This window comes from Gossypium arboreum, chromosome 9 (assembly GCF_025698485.1).
Source record: "Gossypium arboreum isolate Shixiya-1 chromosome 9, ASM2569848v2, whole genome shotgun sequence".
NCBI lineage: Eukaryota > Viridiplantae > Streptophyta > Magnoliopsida > Malvales > Malvaceae > Gossypium > Gossypium arboreum.
Genome location: NC_069078.1, coordinates 25,608,344 through 25,629,679, shown reverse-complemented (window position 1 = coordinate 25,629,679; position 21,336 = coordinate 25,608,344). Strand labels below are relative to the sequence as shown.

Here is a 21,336-nt window from a genome sequence, read left to right as displayed (position 1 = left end):
TCGTGCTTCGATTCTGCCAGATTGACATGGCCGTGTGGTCTGCCCGTGTGAGGAAGTCCAGGCCATGTTAAGTTCGTAATTTGGCCCATTTTTTCTGTTTTTGGCCCGTTTCTCGTTCCTTTCGCTCTCCTATGCTCTCCTAAGTATAAAACATGAAATTAAAGCATTAGGAGCATCGAATTCACCAATTCTAATGAAAAATCATCCATAAAATGCGTTAAACATGGGGTAAAAATATGTATAAATTACGGTTTATCAAATACCCCCACACTTAAGCATTTGCTTCTCCTCAAGCAAAATCCTCAACTCATAATCAAAATAAATTCTCCTCAACTTATAAATCTTATCGATAATATCTCAAAATAATCCATAGGTAATCATACATTGAGAATTCAACTAAAAGAACATAAAAGTTTCAAACATTCCAAGTTGAGTATTTAATCATGCAAACATAGGTGTCTCTCCGCATCTAACTAATTAGCTTTGATTCAGAATATCACAGAGTCTCACATCCTCACTAAATATTCACTCAAATCACTAGTGGTGTTTAAGGACAATAAATGAAGCACTCAATAGTCAATAATGAAAAGTCATTACCGTAGGCTTGCATGAAAATCAAATCTCCACCACTATAATTTAAGATGATACATCAATAAAAAGGACTTTCGAGGGTTGTAGTGAGGCTTGGTTAGCGGGGTGAGGTCACAATCTGAAAGAAAGGGTTAGAATCGAGATTGAATTGAAAAATTGCCTAGCTAGAAAAAGAGTTAGTCTTCATTTGCATACAACAGAGCTTCTCTCAGAATATGAAATTACATATATGTATACATAGTTTTTTTTTAAGAACAAGTTAAATAATATAGACTAACTATTAAGAACAAAACATAGCTAAGCAATCCATTTAACTCAAATCTCAACAAAAATAGGGATTAATTTAGGGGATTTCAACAATAATGGGTTAAAGGTTAATATTAAGGGTAAAATAAGAAATGACTTGTTATGCTCAAGGGGGTTTACTAGGGGTTAATCGTGAAGGTAGGCTTTTCATGGCATGAGTGGGTTAATCCTAAGTGCCTTAATCATTTTGACATATCAAATCAAATGGTGTGGTCTCGACATGCATAATTAAGCAAGTTCTAGAATAACAGTTCAATACTGATGCACTCAAAGCAATAATAAAAGTGAGCATGAAAGGATTAATAAATGCTCAAAAGGCTCAAAAATCTCACAAAAATTTTGGCTTTTTGATGTTTAGACTCGTGAATTCTAATTCAAAGTGATACCTAGACTTTGGGGAAACAACCTATAATTTTAAATTCTTAAAAATCAACTTAGCATGCTTGATTCTCTAATGTCTTAAAGTTTAAACAATCAATGCATAAATGCCTATGTTTTAATTCAAGATGTATCAATCAAAATCATAAATCAATTAAAATTTATGATAAATATGATATAAGAGCTTTTCAAGAGAACAAGGTAATTATTCAGGGATTTTTCTGGTAATGAAATAAATACCCCCCCATACTTAAGATATACATTACCCTCAATGTACAAAGATAGATATTAGAGTATAAAAATGAGATAGGGAGAGAAGTGAAACTTCCTGTATGATGAAATCCTCAAACTGGAGTTCTGGAGAGGAATCGGTTCGAGAGTGGAGGAGGATACTCCGGCGATCGTAGAGGTTCATTAGGCCATAAGTCCTACGCCAAAAGAATATTTTATCTAGTGGTAGCTATGGTCGTGGTCGATCAGGACATGGCAGTCATGGAGAACCTTTCCTAGCAGAGTTTTAGTTCCTATGTGACGATGAGCTTAAGAACTTTTATATGACTTTGATAAAATCAGGAACTTTTTAGAGGATATTAGAGAGAATAATTATTCAAAAAGAAATAATCGAAATTAATAATTAAAAATAAAATTTCTAAAATCTAATAAAAATAAAAAGTAGTTTCAATAAAAATTAAAAACATAAAATAATAAATAAATATGATTAAACATCTTCATCGTTGGATGGTTCGCGAGGTGGGACTGGCGATGAGATGTGAAGGTGCTGACAAATCTGCTGTAGAGTAGCATCAATGTTGTCAAATCGTTGAAAACACTGCTGCTCAAATCGGGTGAGGCGCTCAGAGATGTCAGGATATGAAGCCGCCACATGAACTGGAAGAGAGGGTGGTGGTGTCTGAGTCGGTAGGTCCTCGTACTGTGGGGGGACATCTTCAGGAATGTCCTCGTAGGCCTCCTCTTCAGTAGATTGGGCGAGACGGTACTGGGGAGGATAGGTTCTTTGGCGCCTCTCGATCATCCTCATGCTAAGCATGCTCGAGATGCCTTGTAGAGACATCTGGCCGATGAGGGTGAAGGATGATTCTTAGGCCGCAGTGTTGAGGAGCCCGAAGTGTCATGGTAGCTGAGTCACGTAGGGGCCAATGGAGATGACCCCCTTCCGATGCTGCTTCGTCTAGTGCTGAATCGCAAGGGCGATGAAAAAGGCAAGGTCGATGACGTGCCCTTATGACATGCACCATAAAAAGTAGATGTCGTGGGTGTTGACGACACCAGTGCTCTCTCGCCTCCCTGTAATCGTGTGAGCTAAAATAACGTGTAAGTACCTCAGGGATGGTGGGAGAACTGATGCCTTGGAGCGGCTAGAATTGTAGGAGGCCGTGCTAGGGGCCAAGGTGTGCCAGCACTTCGAAGGAGAGAAATATATGTGACGACTGAGAGCATGTAGTTCATTCTCCTCCTTGAACTCCTCCGTATATAAGCCTAGTGCTGCACCAAACTCTGGGACGCTTAGCTGGCGAACTAACCCGCCTAGGTGAAACTGCACCGTGCTGGGATCATCGTAGTTCGTCATTACAGTCTGGAGATGGAACGTTGAGCATATTTTCATTGTGAGCTCACGGTATGTTGGTTCGATGATCCCAAAGAATAGCTCCCAAGGGTCGGTGGTTAAGAGGGCCCGAATTGCATCAGCCATTTGAACTTATTCTACGGCAGCCCAGTCGATGCAGTGGCCCGCAATTAAAGGTCGGGTCCGAAGTATCCGAAAAAGTTCTTCTTGGGCCCTTAGGGAAACTGTAGAAGAGGGTGACGAATTTTTACAGTTGGACCTGCGGAAGAGGACGTTCCCTTTCTCTTATTTGAAGCAGGTATGGCAGTTTTCTTTCCTCTTGAAGACGATATTGTGTACCTACAAATGGAAACATCAATTCGTCTTTTGGTGAGTGGAAAATTTATAATATATATAAGGAATGCGACTAAATTTGAAAAAGAAAATGCATAACTATATTCAGCCAGAATTACTAAATTCAATTAAAATAATAAGTTCATTGACCCATTTCTTTGTGGCATGAGCATGTTAATATAAGTAAAAATGGCAAGGAATGGAATGATAAATACTATATGAATGAAAAGAGATGTCAACAAAATATGCATGATCATTTCAACTATCCTAGTCATGAATATTTACTTCTAACTAATTAAATGAAGTGTAGGAATCATGTAATGAGTAAGATTTTAAACATGAGAATGATGATAACTTGTCGATAAATGAAATTTATGTGATTATTAATATGGAAATAACATGAAAAATATAATATGATAAAAATCATTATAAATCAATGAAATAAAAGAAAAGGAGTTAACTAACGCTAAGGGGAGAGATTGGGCGTCGAGAATGGAGTTGTAGGCGGCGCACGGGCATGGCAAGGAGGTCGTGTGGAGATGCAGCGACTAGGGTTAGGGTTTTTGAATGGGGAAGAAAGTGAATAGTGCAGGGTATTAATAGATTTTGGGCCACACGGCCAGGGCACACGCCCGTGTCCCCCAATTTCAGCCCGTGTGATTCGTGAATTTCAAATTTGGGCGCGTCTGACATTTAGTACACGCCTATGTTCCTCGGGTATGTGGGTTCACACAGCCGTGTCGCACGGCCGTGTGAAGTCGCTTCTCTCATGCCCGTGTTTGCAAACCCCACGCCCGTGTTAATTTAACAGGTTCGACCACGGTTGTTCCACACGGGCGTGTCACACGCCCATGTTGTTTTGGTAGGCTCGCCCACGGTTCTTCCACACGGGCGTGTCTCACACCCGTGTTGTTTTGGCAAGCTCAACCACGGCCGTGTCGCATGGCCGTGGCATTTTATCGTAGGCCGTGTTGGGGAAATCCTTGCCTTGTTTTCACACAGCCTTAAGCACGCTCGTGTGCTTGGCCGTGTCTCTGTGAAAACACCTGTATTCAAGATCTCTATTAGTAAGTTAGGAGTTAAATACCAAAATTTAAAGAAATTAATATTGTTAGTGCTCGAGTTGCCTTCCGAGAAGCGCTTACTTATAGTCTAAGCTCGACTTACCTCTTTAGTGAATGGTCATAGTGGTTTGTGGAGTTTATACTCCTCATTCTTGCTATCAATCTCATCAAAATAAGGTTTTAATCGGGTGTTGTTTACCTTAAAAGTGCCGAACTTGGGGTGACTCACCTCCACCGTACCGAATGGAAAAATACTGAGTACCGTAAGAGGGGTTTCCTCATTCGGTGTGGTAGTGACAATGTGGGGATCTGCGGCATCTAATAAGACCTTATCAGCAACCTAAAGTTGATTTGGAGAGGTATCGGGCTTGTTTTAGCGTAGTTTCGGTTTGTCAAGTGTTCTTGGTTTGTGCATCCGCCATTCATCGAGTTCTTCGATTTGTAATCTTCAATCTTCATGAATAAGTCATCTATTGGTGCTTGAGAACAACTCGTGTGCTTCCTTCAGACTCATTTTCTGCAACGTAGGTTGCACCATATTGTTAGTTTTAGTAGAATGGTTTAAATGATCACCTTCAATTCCTGATGTATTGCCAGAATTGCGAGCTTGAAGGGTGATTGTTTCGTCTCCCACCCGAAGTGTGAGTTCATCTGTCCCAACATCAATGATGGTTTTAGCAGTTGCTAAAAAAGGCCTTCCTAGAATTAAAAGAGTGTTGCTATCCTCTTATATGTCTAGAACAATAAAGTCAACGGGAAATATAAATTTATCGATTTTAACTAGCACATCTTCAAAAATACCTCTAGGGCATCTTATAGTTTTATCTGCTAATTGAATGCTCATCCTAGTCTGTTTGGGTTTCCCGAGACCTAGTTGCTTAAACATTTTGTAAGGCATGATGTTGATACTAGCCCCTAGATCAGCTAATGCATGATTAATATCTAAACTACCAATTAAGCAGGGTATAATAAATCTCCCTGGATCTTTTAGTTTTTTGGGTAGCTTATTTTGGAGAATGGCCAAGCAAACTGCGTTCAGCTCCACATGCGACGCCTCGTCCAACTTTCCTTGCGTTTGGCATCTGCGATAGAGCTTTAATAAATGGTAAGTTAATGTGTAATTTTTTTAAGAGTTTAAGGAATTTACCAAATTGTTCATCTGAACGGTCTTTCCTTGTCGCGTTGGGGTATGGCACACGAGGTTTATATTCGACAGTCACTGGTTTGTTTTTATTATAATCTACCTCACCTTAACATTTGCTTACCACAGTTTCTTGTCGCGGTTCTGGTTCAGGCTCCACAAATCCTTTTTCATCTTGAACATTAATCGCATTGAGCTGTTCCTTTGGGTTGGGTTCAGTATTACTTATCAAACTACCTTATGGTCATTTGGAGATTAGTTTGGAAAGCTAGCCTATTTGAGTTTCGAGCCCTTGGATCGACACTTGTTAATTTTTAAGTGTTGTCTCGGTGTTCTGAAAACGAGTTTCTGACACTGATATAAACTTTGAAAGCATCTCTTCAAGGTTTGGCTTCATTTCCTGTTGGTAGGGTGGTTGCTGAAAACCCGGAGGATGTTGTGGTCTTTGATTTCCTTGGCCTCCCCACGAAAAATTGGGATGGTTCCTCCAACCTGCGTTGTAAATGTTATTAAATGGATTGTTTTGAGGTCAAGAATTATTACCCATGTAGTTTAGTTGCTCTTTATCCATGTTATGGCCATAAGGTTGATATTCCGAATGGCTTGTTCCACCGCTACTTGCTTCGCACTGCATTACTAGGTGAACTTGTGAAGAATTAAGAAAACCATCAATCTTTTTATTTAAGAGTTCTATCTGATTAGAGAGCATGTTGACCGAATCAACATTATAAACGCCGGCTGTTTTCGTTGTCTTTGTCCTCATGACTTGCCACTGATAGTTATTCAGTGGCATCTCCTCTATAAACTCATAAGCATCTTTCAGTGTTTTATTATTGATGGTTCTGCCTGCCGCTGCGTAAACCAATTGCCGATTCGAAGGATTCAGACCATTGTGAAATGTTTGTACTTGGAGCCAAAGCGGTAACCCATGGTGAGGACACCTTCTCAGAAGGTCCTTGTATCTCTTTCATGCATTGTAGAGTGTTTCTAAATCATCTGCACAAAAGAAGAGATATCATTACGTAATTTAGCCGTTTTAGCCGACGAAAAATATTTTAGTAAAAATTTTTTGGTCATTTGTTCCCAAGTAATAATTGACCCTCATGGTAACGAGTTCAACCACTGTTTAGATTTGTTCCTCAATGAAAATGGAAACAATCGAAGATGAATGGCATCATCAGAAACGCCATTGATTTTAAATGTATCGCATATTTCTAAAGGGTTGGCTAAATGAGCGTTGGGATCCTCATCCTGCAAACCATCAAACTGAACAAATTGTTGTATCATTTGAATAGTGTTAGGTTTTAATTGAAAAGTATTTGCAGCTACAGCAGGTCTAACTATGCTCGATTCAGTTCCTATTAAAGAGGGTTTAGCATAATCATACATAGTGCGTGGAGCAGGATTTTGATTAACCGCAATTGCAGGAGGTAGCTGATTGCCTTCGTTTTCAGCCATCTCTTAGGTTGGGGGTTGAGTATCGTCTTCTTGCTCGTTCTTCGTGTATCGTAAGCTTCGCCTTATTTCTCTTTGGTTTCTACGTATTGTGCGATCGATTTCTTCGTTAAAAAGTAATGGTCCCGACGGGTTTCTTCTAGTCGTAAACTATGAAGACCTACCAAGAGAAGGAAAAAGTAAGTTAATTAATAATAAAAAAATTAAATTAAATTGCAAGAAAAATAAATGGCTAAAGTAATAAAAATTAAGCATTCCTAATATCTTAGCTCCCCGGCAACGGTGCCAAAAATTTGATCGCGTGATTTTGTGATAGGTTTTAAATATTTATAATTACTCGTTCTTGAACTAACTATTATTACGATGTAGGCAAGTGTACCTATTGAACAGTAGTATAGTTTTAGCAAGACTGGATTGTCGAACCGAAAGGAACTAAAAGTACTAGTAATGACTGTCTTTTTATTATCTAGCCTAAGAATAAAGAGGTTTTGTTTTAATTAACTAATTATCTAAACTAAAAACGCATAGAGAAAAGAATTGGGGAATTGCTTTTCGGAAAAATCAATTGACTTAAGACAATACCTAAGGAAAAATCAACCTAGACTTTACTTGTTATTCTAGCTCCGAATCGGACGATTTATTCATTCAACTTGTTCTGTAGAGATCCCTAAGTTATGTTATTATCCCTATTCAAGACTAATAACGTCTAATCCCTAGATTGAATAACCGAGACTTTTCTCTAATTAACACTCTAGGGTTGCATTAACTCGATCTATGAATCCCCTTATTAGGTTTCACTGTAATCCGACAAAATCTTGTCACCCTATGTCTAGGCATGCAATCAACTCTGCTTAATTATGACAAATGTACTCTTAGACAGGGTCTATTCCTCCTCTGAATAAGAGCTTGTCTTGAATCAGTATCCTGGAATACTAAAACAAGAACTAAGAACACATAATTAAGAACAAGTTAAATATTTATCATACGATTCAGAAAATAATAACAAGATTCGTCTTAGGTTTCATTCCCCTTACAAATTTAGGGGATTTAGTTCATAACTAAATAAGAGAACATCTCAGAAGAATAAAGAATACAACACATAAAGAAAACCCAAAACTCCTGAAGGGAAATTGAGTAGAGACCTTCAGTCTTGATGATGAATCTGGCTTCTGAGATGGATCAATCAGCTTCCTTGGAGTAATTCCTTACTCCCCCTTCTGCTCCGTCCTTTTCTTCCTCCTCTAGGGTGTATTTATAGGCTTTGGAATGCCTAAAAGCCCTCAAAATTAGCCTTTTCCTAAAGGGACTCAACTTGGGCTCGGCAGGGACACGCATGTGGTACACGCCCATGTTCGATTACTTCAGGCCGTGTTCGAGTCTGCCAACTTGACATTATCATGTGGTTTGCTCGTGTGAGGAGGTCCAGGCCTTGTTGATTTCCCACTACAGGAAAACAGACTTTTAGCGGCTTTTTTTTTGCCTTTAGCGGCGTTTTTAAGCGCCGCTAATACTTTTAGCGGCGCTTGGGACGTCGCTATATGCAGCGCCACAAAAATTAGCGGCGTTTCTTTTTTGCGCTTTTATAAAAAACGCCGCCAAAGACCAGGACCTTTAGCGGCACTCTTATAAAAACGCCGCTAAAGACCAGGACCTTTAGCGGGGCTTTTATAAAAAATGCCGCTACAGAATCGTACTTTTAGCGGCGCTTTTATAAAAAATGCCACTACAAAACCGTACTTTTAGCGGCGCTTTTTTAAAAAATACCGCTAAAGACCCGTGCTTTTGCGGCGTTCTTTTAAAAAAACGCCGCTAAAGACCTGTACTTTTAGCGACGCTTTTTTAAAAAATGCCGCTAATTTGCCTAGTTTTGCAATATGTATTTTTGCACCTATATCCAACCCTCCTGTTTCTTCAATCAAAAACAGAAAATATACCATGAAATCCAACCAAAACACACAAATTTAAATAATACAAAATTATACGAAAAATATATTATATAAATTGTAACTGAATATTCAAAATATTCTTAAAATAATGTTAAAAGTTACAAGAAAACAAATGTCTATGATGGCGGATTTTGAAATTGCTGGAACATAGTCATCATAGACTGAAGCTGCTGCTGGAGTTCATTGTATTTCTTGTTCTATTCTGCCTCCCTCGCTGCTGCCTCCGCTCTAAGTTGAGAAATTTGCTCATCTGTGCTAGCTTGTATCTGAACCATCTGATCTTTTAACCTCTGAACTTCAGCTTGACTTTGACTCCCGAAAGGCATGTATTGGTGCGAGGTGGATCCAAAATATTGGGTCGGGTTAACACCAGATCCTTGAAATATAACCCGACCATACCTTTCAGGACCCAAAACTTCATTAATAATTCTATTATCAATATCCTCAAAATTAACAGAACTATCAGTCGAAGCAGTCGCTTCATACTCTGCCTTCTTATCTTTTAGTTTCTCCTAATAAATCAGTTAAAGAGTTAGAAATGAAATATACAATAAAAAGGAATACAACATAACATTATTTAAATTAAACTAATAAAAATGACGAATTAAAACATTATAATTAAATATTGTAAATATTTATAATGAATCAATTTTTATTAAGTAAATATACCATAATTTCTGCAGCCTCAGATGACATCGGAGTTCCATCTTCTTTCCTGTGCGTAATGTCAAAAAGTTGAAGGCGTCCAACTTTTTGACCAGACGAGGCTTCCTACAATATAGTAGTAAAAATATTATTTAATAGTAAAAAGTTATTAATACTTGATAGATTTAATAAATCCATAGTACCTCGGCCTGAGCTACACAAGCAAAACTTTTCGACCCTGCCTTGTGCGTAAATTTTTGTTTTTGCCTGCTGCTTGTTCCAACTTGCTCACGGTCCTACATAATGAAATTATTATTACGTATATAGTAAATACTATAAATCGAAAAATTTATAAGAGTTTGCAAGTACATAATACCTCTCCTTTCTTCGAATTCCAAAATTGAACCGCATCTTCCTATTGGTACCTCAGCATTCCCGGTGGGACATTTTGCAATTTTTTTTCGAGGCTTATGGTTTTTTAAAATATTAATTTTTCAAAATGCTTGTATTGTCTCTCCAAATTTTACCCAATGCCTTCTTGATATAGGCATCAGAGACCTCTAAAGAAAACCTATCCTAGAAAACACAAGTTTAGGAAGTAAATATAAATGAAACTTAAACCAAAGTATTATAATTACATTAACGTTTTGTTACCTTAATATTAGAGAGCTTGATTTTTATTGCTATCAGGCATGTTATGCCATGATTAAGTAGTTGATGGGCAACATATTGGCATTTCGTGCTATAATGCCCAAATAGCCTGCTAAAAGTTGAGCTTCTTGTCCAACAGGCTGACCATGGCTATTTCTAGTTACTTTGACACGCTCGACAAAATTTAAGTTATATAAATTTGTTAGGAGCATACGTCCTCGACCTCTGCGCGTCCCACCATTTTCAGCTAAAAATAATAAATTATTACTATATTGAAACTTAAAAATAAATCAATAATAAAATTTAATACAATTTGTAAAATAAACTTAACATTACTTTGAAATTCCACAGACTCGTCAAGTGTCTCCTAAGACGCTTGAAGATCCAACAAGCTGCTCATTGCTCAAGTACTTACTTCTTCGAATTTGTAGTATTCATACAATACTAAGATCTCTTAATCTTCTTCTAGGCATTTTCTTGCAACACATAAAATAGATAAAATTTTAGTAAGAAATAACAACAATAGTAAATATAAAATAGTTAAATAATATAACATGACCAATGTTAAAATTATAACATTACATATAAATAAAAATCATAAAATCTTACTACATCATAAATCGTAAATATCTTCATCTACTTCCTGACGAACCCATTGAAATTGTATACTAGTACTAGGGATATTTTCATCTAAGTCTTGTTCTGGAAAAGGCAAAGTTTCTGATCTTTCAACGATGTCATCTCTACTTCCATTCCCCATGTCAAACAAGTCTCTAGGGGTGTTTCGGAGTACAACGTACCAACCCTTATCAATTGGATCTTTGAGTAAAAAACTTGTTTAACTTGAGAAGAAAATACATACGGCTCGTCTATCAAATGTTCTCCAGTGTGAATTAATCGAGAGAAATTCACCATTGTAAAACCAAACTGATCATTTTTAATTCCGCGAGCAATATTAGCATCAGCCCAATCACATCGAAATAAGACAACTTTCCATTTTCCATAATAATCCAACTCAATAATGTCGGTTAGAAGTCCATAATACTCTACATTTCCCTCGACAGGATTACTGTCCCTAGCACTAGCGTAACTTGTAATTAAAGAATTAACAACTACTCCACAATTTTGTGTTCTCCTCAATCTCTCACGATATTTGGTATGAAATCTAAATACATTCATGATGAAGCCACTATATCTTTTTACTACTCGATTAGAACCTTGGGAAAGCCATTTAACTTCGTCATTAACGACATTCCCACTCTAAACCTATTGAATCGAAAGTAAATTGAGTAATTATAAATGTTATGAGAAAACATTATTATTTGCCAATAAAATGTTGAGTTGCATACCGTTTGGCTTAACCATTCATGAAAAGATTCTGCGAATAACCTATTAATCTCGCGATATTGTAATCTTCGTGAGCGTGGACGAGATCTTAAGATTTGTTTGTACTCACTATGTTAAACACATGTTTAATTCGTTAAAAAATAAACAAATCAAAAAAGAATAATATTTATCATATTCTAGAACTTACTTGCTTGTATCCAAGATCGATCATCTAATTCTACAATTTCAACTTTGCCAATTGGTTCTCCATAACTTTGAAATAAATAAGTTTTGTCCAAGTTAGGATCATTGAGTCCGGCATTTCTACTTGGTCTATTCAATCTTCTTTCAACATCTAAATATCTAGAATAGAATGTCATACACTCCTTTGCCAAGTAGCCTTTAGCAATTGATCCTTCCGGATAACGCTTGTTACGGCAATAAGACTTCAATTTGCTTAGGAACCTAAACACCATATACAACATTATCAAAACTGGTAACTATAGGTATAAAGGTGAATGCCTTTGAAATAAATTAGCACCTTTCAATTGGATACATCCAACGATAGAAAATCGGCCCACCAATTATTGCTTCACGAGGGAGATGAATGACAAGGTGCACCATAATAGTGAAGAAGGAAGGTGGAAAGTTCTTCTTCAAATTGTATAATGTCAAAGTGGCTCGATCTTGTACTTTTTCAAGTTCTTCAACATTCAGAACTTTGCCACAAATTGCTTTCATTATATTGGACAGCTCAATTATATAGGACGTTACCTTCTTTGACATACAGCACCGTAAAGCAACTGGAAGTAGATCTTGCATCAGGATGTGATAGTCATGTGATTTTAATGAATATAGTCTTCAATCTTTAAGACTTACACATCGAGATATATTTGATGAATACGTATCTGGAACCTTTATATCCGTCAACACCATGTAGAACATTTCTTTCTCTTCCTTTGACATTGCAAAAATTGTAGGCGACAACCAATATTTTCCATTAGGAAGTACTTGGGGATGAAGATCACGCCTAATTCCCATGTGAACTAAATCAAGTCGACTCTAAAGATTCAAAATTGTTTGGATGATGTTCTCGCAAACATTCTTCTCAATATGCATCACATCAAGATTGTGGCGTAATATGTGATGCTCCCAATAAGGCAACTAAAAAAAATACTTCTTTTCTTCCACAAGTCCACCTCATTAGGGTCATCCTCCTCATCAGATTCATCATCAGATTCATCCCTCGATCGTCTATTTGTTTGCCTGTTAGATGGTTGATTCACTTCCGTAACTAAAATCCATATCTTTTAACATGAATAAGATTTCAGATCAATGGTGCGCTTCAGAGCTTTTTCAACTCTTGATCATCAAATAAAGCCTTCGAAATCTATATCTATGAATTTCATCTAACCACCGACGATGCCCCATATAGCAGAACTTCTTCCCATTATATAACCATTGTGAACACGTTTAAGCAGCACAACAAGGACAAGCATAACGTCCTTTGGTACTCCAACACGATAAATTCATATATGCCGGGAAATCATTAATTGTCCACATCAAAGCAGCACGTAGGTAAAAGTTCTCCTTTCTCAAAACATCATACGTCTCAACACCCACCCATAATTGTTTTAAATCTTCAATAAGTGGCTGCAAATATATGTCAATATCATTTCCGGGGCCTTGCTCTCCAGGGATAATCATAGATAATATCAAAGAAGATTGCTTCATGCAGAGCCATGGAGGCAAATTATAAGGAACAAGGACCACAGGCCAAGTACTGTACGAGGTGCTCATGATTTTAAAAAGATTAAATCCGTCATATGCTAACCCGAGCCTTACACTTCGAGGATCACTTGCAAAGCTTGGAAATTTATTGTCAAATGATTTCCATGCAAAAGAATCTGCAGGATGCCTTCATAATCCATCATCCGTTCGTTGATCATGATGCCACATCATAAACTCAGCTGTCTTTGACGACATGAATAGCCTTTGAAGCCTTGGGATTAGCGGGAAATATCGCAAAATCTTGTTCAGCTTCCTTCTTGACTGTGGCCCATATTCATCCTCATTAACATCTTCTGCATCTCTATTCATCCAACGAGATTTACCTCAAACATGACAAGACTGTTGATTTCTCCGATCACCCCAATACAACATGCAATCATTTGGGCAACTATGAATTTTGTTGTACCCAAGGCCCAAATCTTTTATCACTTTCTTCATGTCTTTACATGATTGAAGGATTTTTGCAAACGGGAACATTTCTCTCAAAAGCTCTAACAGCATTGTCAAAGAGTTTCCGGTCCACCCTCCTAAACATTTTAAATGGAAAAGGCGAATATAGAATGACATTTTCAAAAATTTTGATCCCTCATAAAGTTCTTCATTCATTTCACCAAGTAACGTGTAGAACTTCGCCGCTTCTTCATTCGGTTGTTCATCGGTACACTTCTTCTCGTTTCCATAAAAGTATTCCCACCGATATTATAATCATCGAATGCAACATAGTTTGGTGGAAATGACTGGAAACCTTCACTCTGCATATTAAATGCATCCTGCATCATACCTTCCATGTCATCTTCTCTAACATGCTGACAGTAACCACTATAAGGATAACCCGGATTAATCGTCGAAGAGGCTCCACTAGGTGTACACTCTCCATGGAAAATCCATTTTTTATACCCCCGAATGAAGCCATCAACAATTAGATGTTCGTAGACAACTTCACGATAATGCCAATAGATATTGCCACACTTCTTACACGGGCAAAGAATCATATTCTCTTGGCTTGAATTGTGAAATACAAAATCTAAAAAAGATTGCACTCCATTTTGATACTTGTTGCTTGCCCTTGAGAAATTCATCCAAGTCCTATCCATTTCGTAGTTGTTGAAGTCTAAAGTTGGAAATAAGTTACACCTAGGGAGGATCCATTATATCTTGCAGCTCGATATAAGGCAACCCGTCAGGTTTCCAACCTATATACTTTGAATCTTTAAAATATTTAAAATAAGGTTGGAGAGAAGGTCAGCTATTGTTGTAATTATAATGGACAAGCAAGCTACATATATGGTAATAAAATTAATTCATACTTATTCATACTTCAAATAATTAATACTATAAGGTTAAGTTTCCAGCCTATATACTTTGAATCTTTAAAATATTTAAAACGTACCTTAATAAAATGTACCTGGTCTACTCCACTCTCACCAGCAAACAGAGGCTGGAGTCCAAAAAGTAATATTTGTTAAGTAATTTAAAGTGAAAATGCATAGAAATAAGAAAAAAATTTAGCAACGAAACACATGCGTTACCTAAAACAAATGTCAATGGCTGTGGTGTATTTAGTTGCACCAAATATTATTTCAGGTGCTCGATAGTACCTACAACAGATTAAGCAAATATAAAAACTTTATCTATATTAGTAGCAATTTTTAATTCGAAGATTAAATGGCAACTTCAGTTGAACCAATACTTGTAGGAGGAGCAGAAGCGATAAATGAAGTTGTACACCTCGGCAAAATCTGCAAAAGCATCTTGTATAGAAAGCACACTTATCATCAATGGGACAAAGGAAACTTAAGGATGTGATGACAGGAACTACTCAAGAAGACACTGATTATCACGTGTTCTTATTCATACTTATTAATACTTCAAATAATAATTAATACTATTTTGATAAAAATTAGTTATAACTTTATTAAATATTAAATATTAAAATCAATTGGTTCAACCCCAATCAACTGGAATTTGCCAATGACCATGAAAAACATCATAATATATTGAGTCTTGCTGCAATTTACTATATCCAATATAAGCTTGCCATTCTAAATACCATTATCAGTGCCATTTTCTTCCTTCACCATAGCATTTATTACCTTCAATCGACATCTCATTTTATAATTAGAAATTGAAAAGCATTTTCAAACAAAATATAACAATTTTTTTATATAAAATGTGAGCAACAAGACAGCATTAAACTCTTAAATCAATCTAAGTCCACACTAAACACATAACTTGGATAGAAACATGAAAACAGACCAAAAGAACATCTAAAAAACCAAAATGGAATCACCATTATTATGTAAACATGAAAATGCACAGCTTGAAACAAACCAACTTTGCATGTGCAGAATAATACTCCACAAAACTCATAAACATTAACTTCTCCTAACCAGAATACCAACTTTATGTTTACAGAGGCCTTGATGGAAACTAACATAACTGTTGATATATAACTTATCTAATAAGAATCACAGAATATGCAGAAAGTACCTGAGTATTTAGTATCAAGAGAACCATGTATTCAAAGGAAAAGAGCCAGAAATTGATCAATGTATGCAAAACTTGGTCTATATTTCAAAATTGGAGTAAAGCTTTCATCTAGTACCAAATACATACATATATAGAGACACAAACACACAGGCATACATCTTCCATTACCTAAATCTGTTTCTTGAAAATAAAAGATAAGTAAGCTTCTACAGGAAACTTAACGAAGGAAGCCAAATCGAGACAAAACACAAAAAAGAGTGGATGAAATAAGCTTAAAAATTTAGGAATGTAATTAAAATGTTAATTAAATGTTAGGAAAAACATTAAAAATTTAGGAATGTAATTAAATGTTAATTAAACATTGAAAACATAAAAGGAAAAACATGTTGAAAGAAACATAAATGTTAGGGAAGACAATGTTTACCTTGATTGAATTGGAAATGTTTTCTTGAGGGTTTATTTAGAGATGCTTGGGATTGATCTCTAATAATGTCGAGAGACTTCCCTACTCATTGCATTTGAAGAACAGAAGTCTGTTTCTGGTCGAAAAAACAATCAAATGAGTTCTAAAAATAAACAACATTTAATGATTGGTATAATATTAATTATATTTGCTAATAACAGGTGGGAATAAATAAATAAAATGATTAAAAAAAACAACCAGCAATTTGGTATAACATTAACAAGAGAAATAGGACCAAGCTCAATACCATTAAAGGACAGTAAGTTACATTGTATACATATTATCATTGCAATTTGGTATAAATATTCCCGATTATCCCAGCAATGCTAACTATCACAGCTAGTATTAACATTAACCACGACAAAAATTCCTCTACTCTGCTCAAGCTCATGCTCTCTTCTTGCTGACTTATCCTCAATGCAATTAGAGCAGGAAACGTAAAACCTAAGGAAAAAGCTGTTGTTGCTCCAGTAAATTTGATAGCTGTCCATATATTTGGGATCATAGTAGATCCAATATATATAAGCACTAACAATATTACTGTTAATGCCGAAGACCTTTTTTACTCTCCGTGAGAGGAGCTGATCCTCAAACACCAAGTTATCCACAGTTTGTCGTAGGGAAAAGTGAATAACGGGAAAACCGAAACCAAATGAAGAGCAAATATAATTCAAAGCGGTCTAAAAGGAATTCCCGATTCCTATCAAAATTGGTCAAAACATCACCTTGATGTCCTTTCCGAAGAGCAAATACCCTGATATTGCTATTCAGGCATAGACCAAAACATAAAGAGCAGTTGTGATCCTCCCCACCTGATTCATCTTTTGAGGAGATCACCCTTCGAGCTCATTGTATATTGGTTGAACATTAAAATGGAAAACATATGCATTAGTCATAATAGGGATAACTACTAGTAAATCCAAAATTGCCATTTTCGATCCAAAATCTGGGCTCATCCTTAGAGCCTCTATCTTCCCTTCAATAAGCTTAATGAATGCAACAGCAAAGCAAACCATAACGAAAACAACAGTAAGAGCTACTGAAGCAGCCGAAGTCATGCTCAATGAATCAATCCTATCTAACACGCAAAGTGGAGCAAGAAAAACAACCATAACATCCTATGATCCCAAAAACCATGTCCTAGCCACTGATCGAGAACCCCAATGTGACGAACCGAACCAGAAATAACATCACCCATAATAATCAAATAAACTATCAAGACACCTGCATTGTTGACAATTATGTAAATCTCAGACAAAACCCTAGCAGTTCTCCTCATTGCAATTTGCACAACTTCCCCATAAGATCTAGCTTTACAAGAAACCGCAAACCTAATCAACATCTCGACAGTAATTTCAGACAAAATCCCAATCAGGATTATCAAAAAAATCCCTAAAACAAGCCCCAGAACCTTCATAGTAGCAGGTAAAGCCATGATTCCAGCACCAATAATTGTGGTGGTTAAGTGAAAAACAGCACCAGAAACACCAAACTCAGTATTGGGTTTACTTAAAACAAGGGTATAATCATCGAGATCAAACCCATTTCAAACCATTTCAAACAAAAAAAAAGGCAAGTAATACAGTAACATCACATTAATCTGAAGGGGACTCAAAAACTAACCATTTCAAACCCATGAAGCATATGACCGTCGACGAGAGGAAAGGGAAAATAGTTAGGGATTTTGGGGATGGGGGAACAGAATAAGGGAAAAAAAAGGGGACTTGGGGAAAATGTTAGGGATTTCAGGTTTAGGGAATTAGGGGATGATTTGGGGAAAAAGAAAGGTGTTTTTTGTTTTAGGGATTTAGGGAAGGAAGAGACGAAATGGGGGAAAATTACTTAGCAAAAAATGAAACTGATTTCGGGTAAAGGGCATAAACCTCAGGAGAGAAAAAATGACACCGTTTCAAATAAGGAAATTTTGTGGCGTTTTCAGCAACGCGCCGGTAATGAGACCTTTTGCGGCGTTTTCAGCAAAGCGCCACTAATGCCTCTTTTATCTATACTACAAAACGATGCTGTTCTAATACGAGTTGTGGCGTTTGTTATAGAAACACCGCTAAAGCCACTACTATTCAGAGGAAACGACGCCGTTTTACTGTAATGTATAATGAAATTTTATGGCGTTTTCTAGAAAAACGCCGCTATTTCCGATCTTTAGCGACGTTTTATGTATAAACGCCGCTAATACCTTAATATTTTATAAAAATTGATCAAAATTTAAAACTATATATTTAGAATTTCTTTTAAATTATATCTAAATAATATTCTTGTGATGAATGTTAGTGTAGTACAAAATCTATATTTCATATATTTATATTAGGTTTAGTACAAATTACAAGAATCTCATAAAATTCTAAATATTGGTTCAATATTCAATAATATACCTTAAACTTTAAACCTCAAATAATAAACTTACACTCTAAACCCTAACTATAGTTGAAACTTTAATTTTGATTTAATACACATTTTAAAATACATATTATGTATGCATATAAATTAATTAAATAAAAACATGATGCTATTTATTATATCAATAACGTGTAAATATTTTACAAGATCTAGATCAAATTACAGTTCATGTACACAATTGCACACTAAACCACTTTTCATATATATATATTTATATATATATTTATATATATTTTAAAATAATAATTTATATATATTTATCTTATATACATTTATCTACTAAATTAAAATCCAAAATTATACTCTAAATTTAAAACCCTAAACACGAGACTCTAAACCCTAAACCTTAGACCACAAACACAAAACCCTTACCCTAAACTTTAAACCCCAAAACCATTCGATAACCCCTAAACCAACCATAACTCCTAGACCATAAAGCCCAAACTATAAAGTACTTTAAAAACTGCTAACCCTAAACCATAATCGTAAACATATTTTTGGGAATTCGTGTGGCCAATGTTAGTGTAGTACAAATTAAAACACATATATATATGTTTATATTCTTCTATTAAATAATATCAAGTATATACAAAATATATAGCATGAATCTTAAATGTTCTTGAGTTAATTTCTAGCTAATAGTATCATTTCCTTATACCCTTAACCTAAACTTAATTTTTAACATATTTTATTTGAGACATTCTATTTAATCTAAATATATTTAAACAAAAAAATAGATAAAAATACACAATAGCATTATTATTTATACAAAGTTACATAACTTTAATAAAACAATTTCTCTATTGGAACACTCTAGTTATAATGTCCACTCTGTAAGATATTTCTATGTTATATAAGCTTGGAAATTATACATAGTTCAACAAATGCTAATTCCACATTCAAAATCACCCTTTCTTAATAGCATCCCATGTAAGAATCTGGAAAGGAAATTATCTCTTAAGAAGTTAATAATTGTCCCATTGTAAACTTCAACCCTAACCTTTAAACCCTAAATCATAATCCCTAAACCCATAATTCATCATAAACCTTCAAATACTAGTTAACTCCTAAACGTATATCTTAAACCATAGTTAACTCATAAACCTACTTAAACCCTAAACCATATATCTTAAACTATAATGATAATTAATTTAATTAAATTTTAAATTCAATACTATCTCTTTGACGATTATATAAGAAAATATTTAATATATTGTATAACCATAAATTTTAATAATTATTGTTTTAGTGGTTATAGATTAGTGCTTGTGATATTTTTTGGGTTTAGGGGTTATATGACTTTTAGCGGCGTTTTACCAAAAGCGCCGCTAATGCCCTGGTTTTTAGCGGCGTTTTACCAAAAGCGCCGCTAATGCTCTGGTTTTTAGCGGCGTTTTAAGAAAAGCGCCGCTATTGCTCGGTTTTTAGCGGCATTTTTCTTAAAACGCCGCTATTGCTCTGTATTTTAAAATTTTGGGCGTTTTTTGATAAAACGTCGCTAAAAACGCCGCTAAAGCCCTATTTTCCTGTAGTGTCCTATGCTTTCCTAAGTGTAAAACTTGAAATTAAAGCGTTAAGAGCATCGAATTCACCAATTTTAATGGAAAATCATCCATAAAATGCGTTAAACATGGGGTAAAAATATGTATAATTTACGGTTTATCATGTATATGTGCAAGTGGCTTGTAGGTTTGTGTTTTAAAGGGTGAGGAAGCTTAATTTTGGTTATTTTATTATCCAACGACCTAAGACACAGGCGTGTGTCTCAGCCATGTGTGACACACAGGCGTGTGTCTCAACCGTGTGTGACATACGACCGTGTGACTCGGCCGTGTGTCCCCTGTAGGTTTTTAAAGGTTGCATTTTGAGAGTGACACTACCTGGCATACTAGCGTGTGGCTTGGCAATGTGAACCAAGTTAGAGAGTTACACGGGCACAGATATGGGCTGGGACACGGCCATGTGTCCCTACTTCGAATGCCCACACAACCTAAGAAACGGGCGTGTGTCTCAACCGTGTGACTCACACGGCCATGTGACGCTTGCAGTGTGAAATTTTCTATCTTTTTCCATAAAGTTCAAAATATTTTTGATTTAGTCCCGAATCATTTCTAAAGTGTTTCTAAGGCCCCGAGGCTCGAATAAGGGACGATATACATGTATTTGGATGAATTATGCTATGATTTATGAAATATTTGTAAACGAATTATTTAAGTTACATTTTTATGGTAATGCTCTGTAACCCTATTCCGACAATGGCTATGGGTTAGAGGTGCTACATTTGACATCCATCCATTATAGATAAGATTGCAATTTCAAAATATTGTAATTCCATTACTAAGGCTCTATTTGTTTACTTGTAAAAGATTTTACGTGTAACACCCCGAACCCGAGACCATCACCGGTGTCGGACACGAGGGGTTAACAAGCCAAATCCACATATTTCACCCACCAATTTGACATTTCCAGACAGGCTGGAAATCTGCGTCACTGTCACCTTAAAAATCATATCTCGAGTTTCAAAACTCAGAAACTGGTTCCGTAAATTTTCCCTGAATTTAGACTCATATATCCATCCATGGATTTATTTCTAGAATTTTTGGTCGGGCCAATTGGTACAGTTTATTAGTTAAAGTCACCCATGTTACAGGGATCGACTGCTCTGCCTTCGCGCGTTACAACTTGAATATCTCTCTGTACAGCGATTTAATACTAGTTCCGTTTGTTTCTAATGAAACTAGACTAAAAATGGAATC

At 36.0% G+C, this 21,336-nt stretch overlaps 1 protein-coding gene and 1 pseudogene across 1 annotated transcript; both read right to left on the bottom strand.

The window, feature by feature from the left end:
• Positions 1-8,861: 8,861 nt before the first annotated feature.
• Positions 8,862-9,590, bottom strand: LOC128280594 (uncharacterized). The gene is made up of 2 exons (XM_053018807.1): positions 9,469-9,590; positions 8,862-9,311 (listed from the first exon to the last, which is right to left on the bottom strand). Exons 1-2 carry the CDS (start codon positions 9,493-9,495, stop codon positions 8,997-8,999), a joined length of 342 nt encoding a protein of 113 aa, XP_052874767.1. The 5' UTR covers positions 9,496-9,590; the 3' UTR covers positions 8,862-8,996.
• A 6,858-nt stretch (positions 9,591-16,448) lies between these two features.
• Positions 16,449-17,711, bottom strand: LOC108454960 (amino acid transporter AVT6E-like; annotated as a pseudogene).
• Between the last annotated feature and the right edge of the window lie 3,625 nt (positions 17,712-21,336).

Bases quoted from the DNA above. Each gene is read 5' to 3' on its own strand.
- LOC128280594 (XM_053018807.1), bottom strand. From the start codon at position 9,495: ATGTCATCTGAGGCTGCAGAAATTATG. The intron at 9,312-9,468 runs GTATATTTACTT...CTGATTTATTAG, and splicing joins CTGAGGCTGCAGAAATTATG to GAGAAACTAAAAGATAAGAA.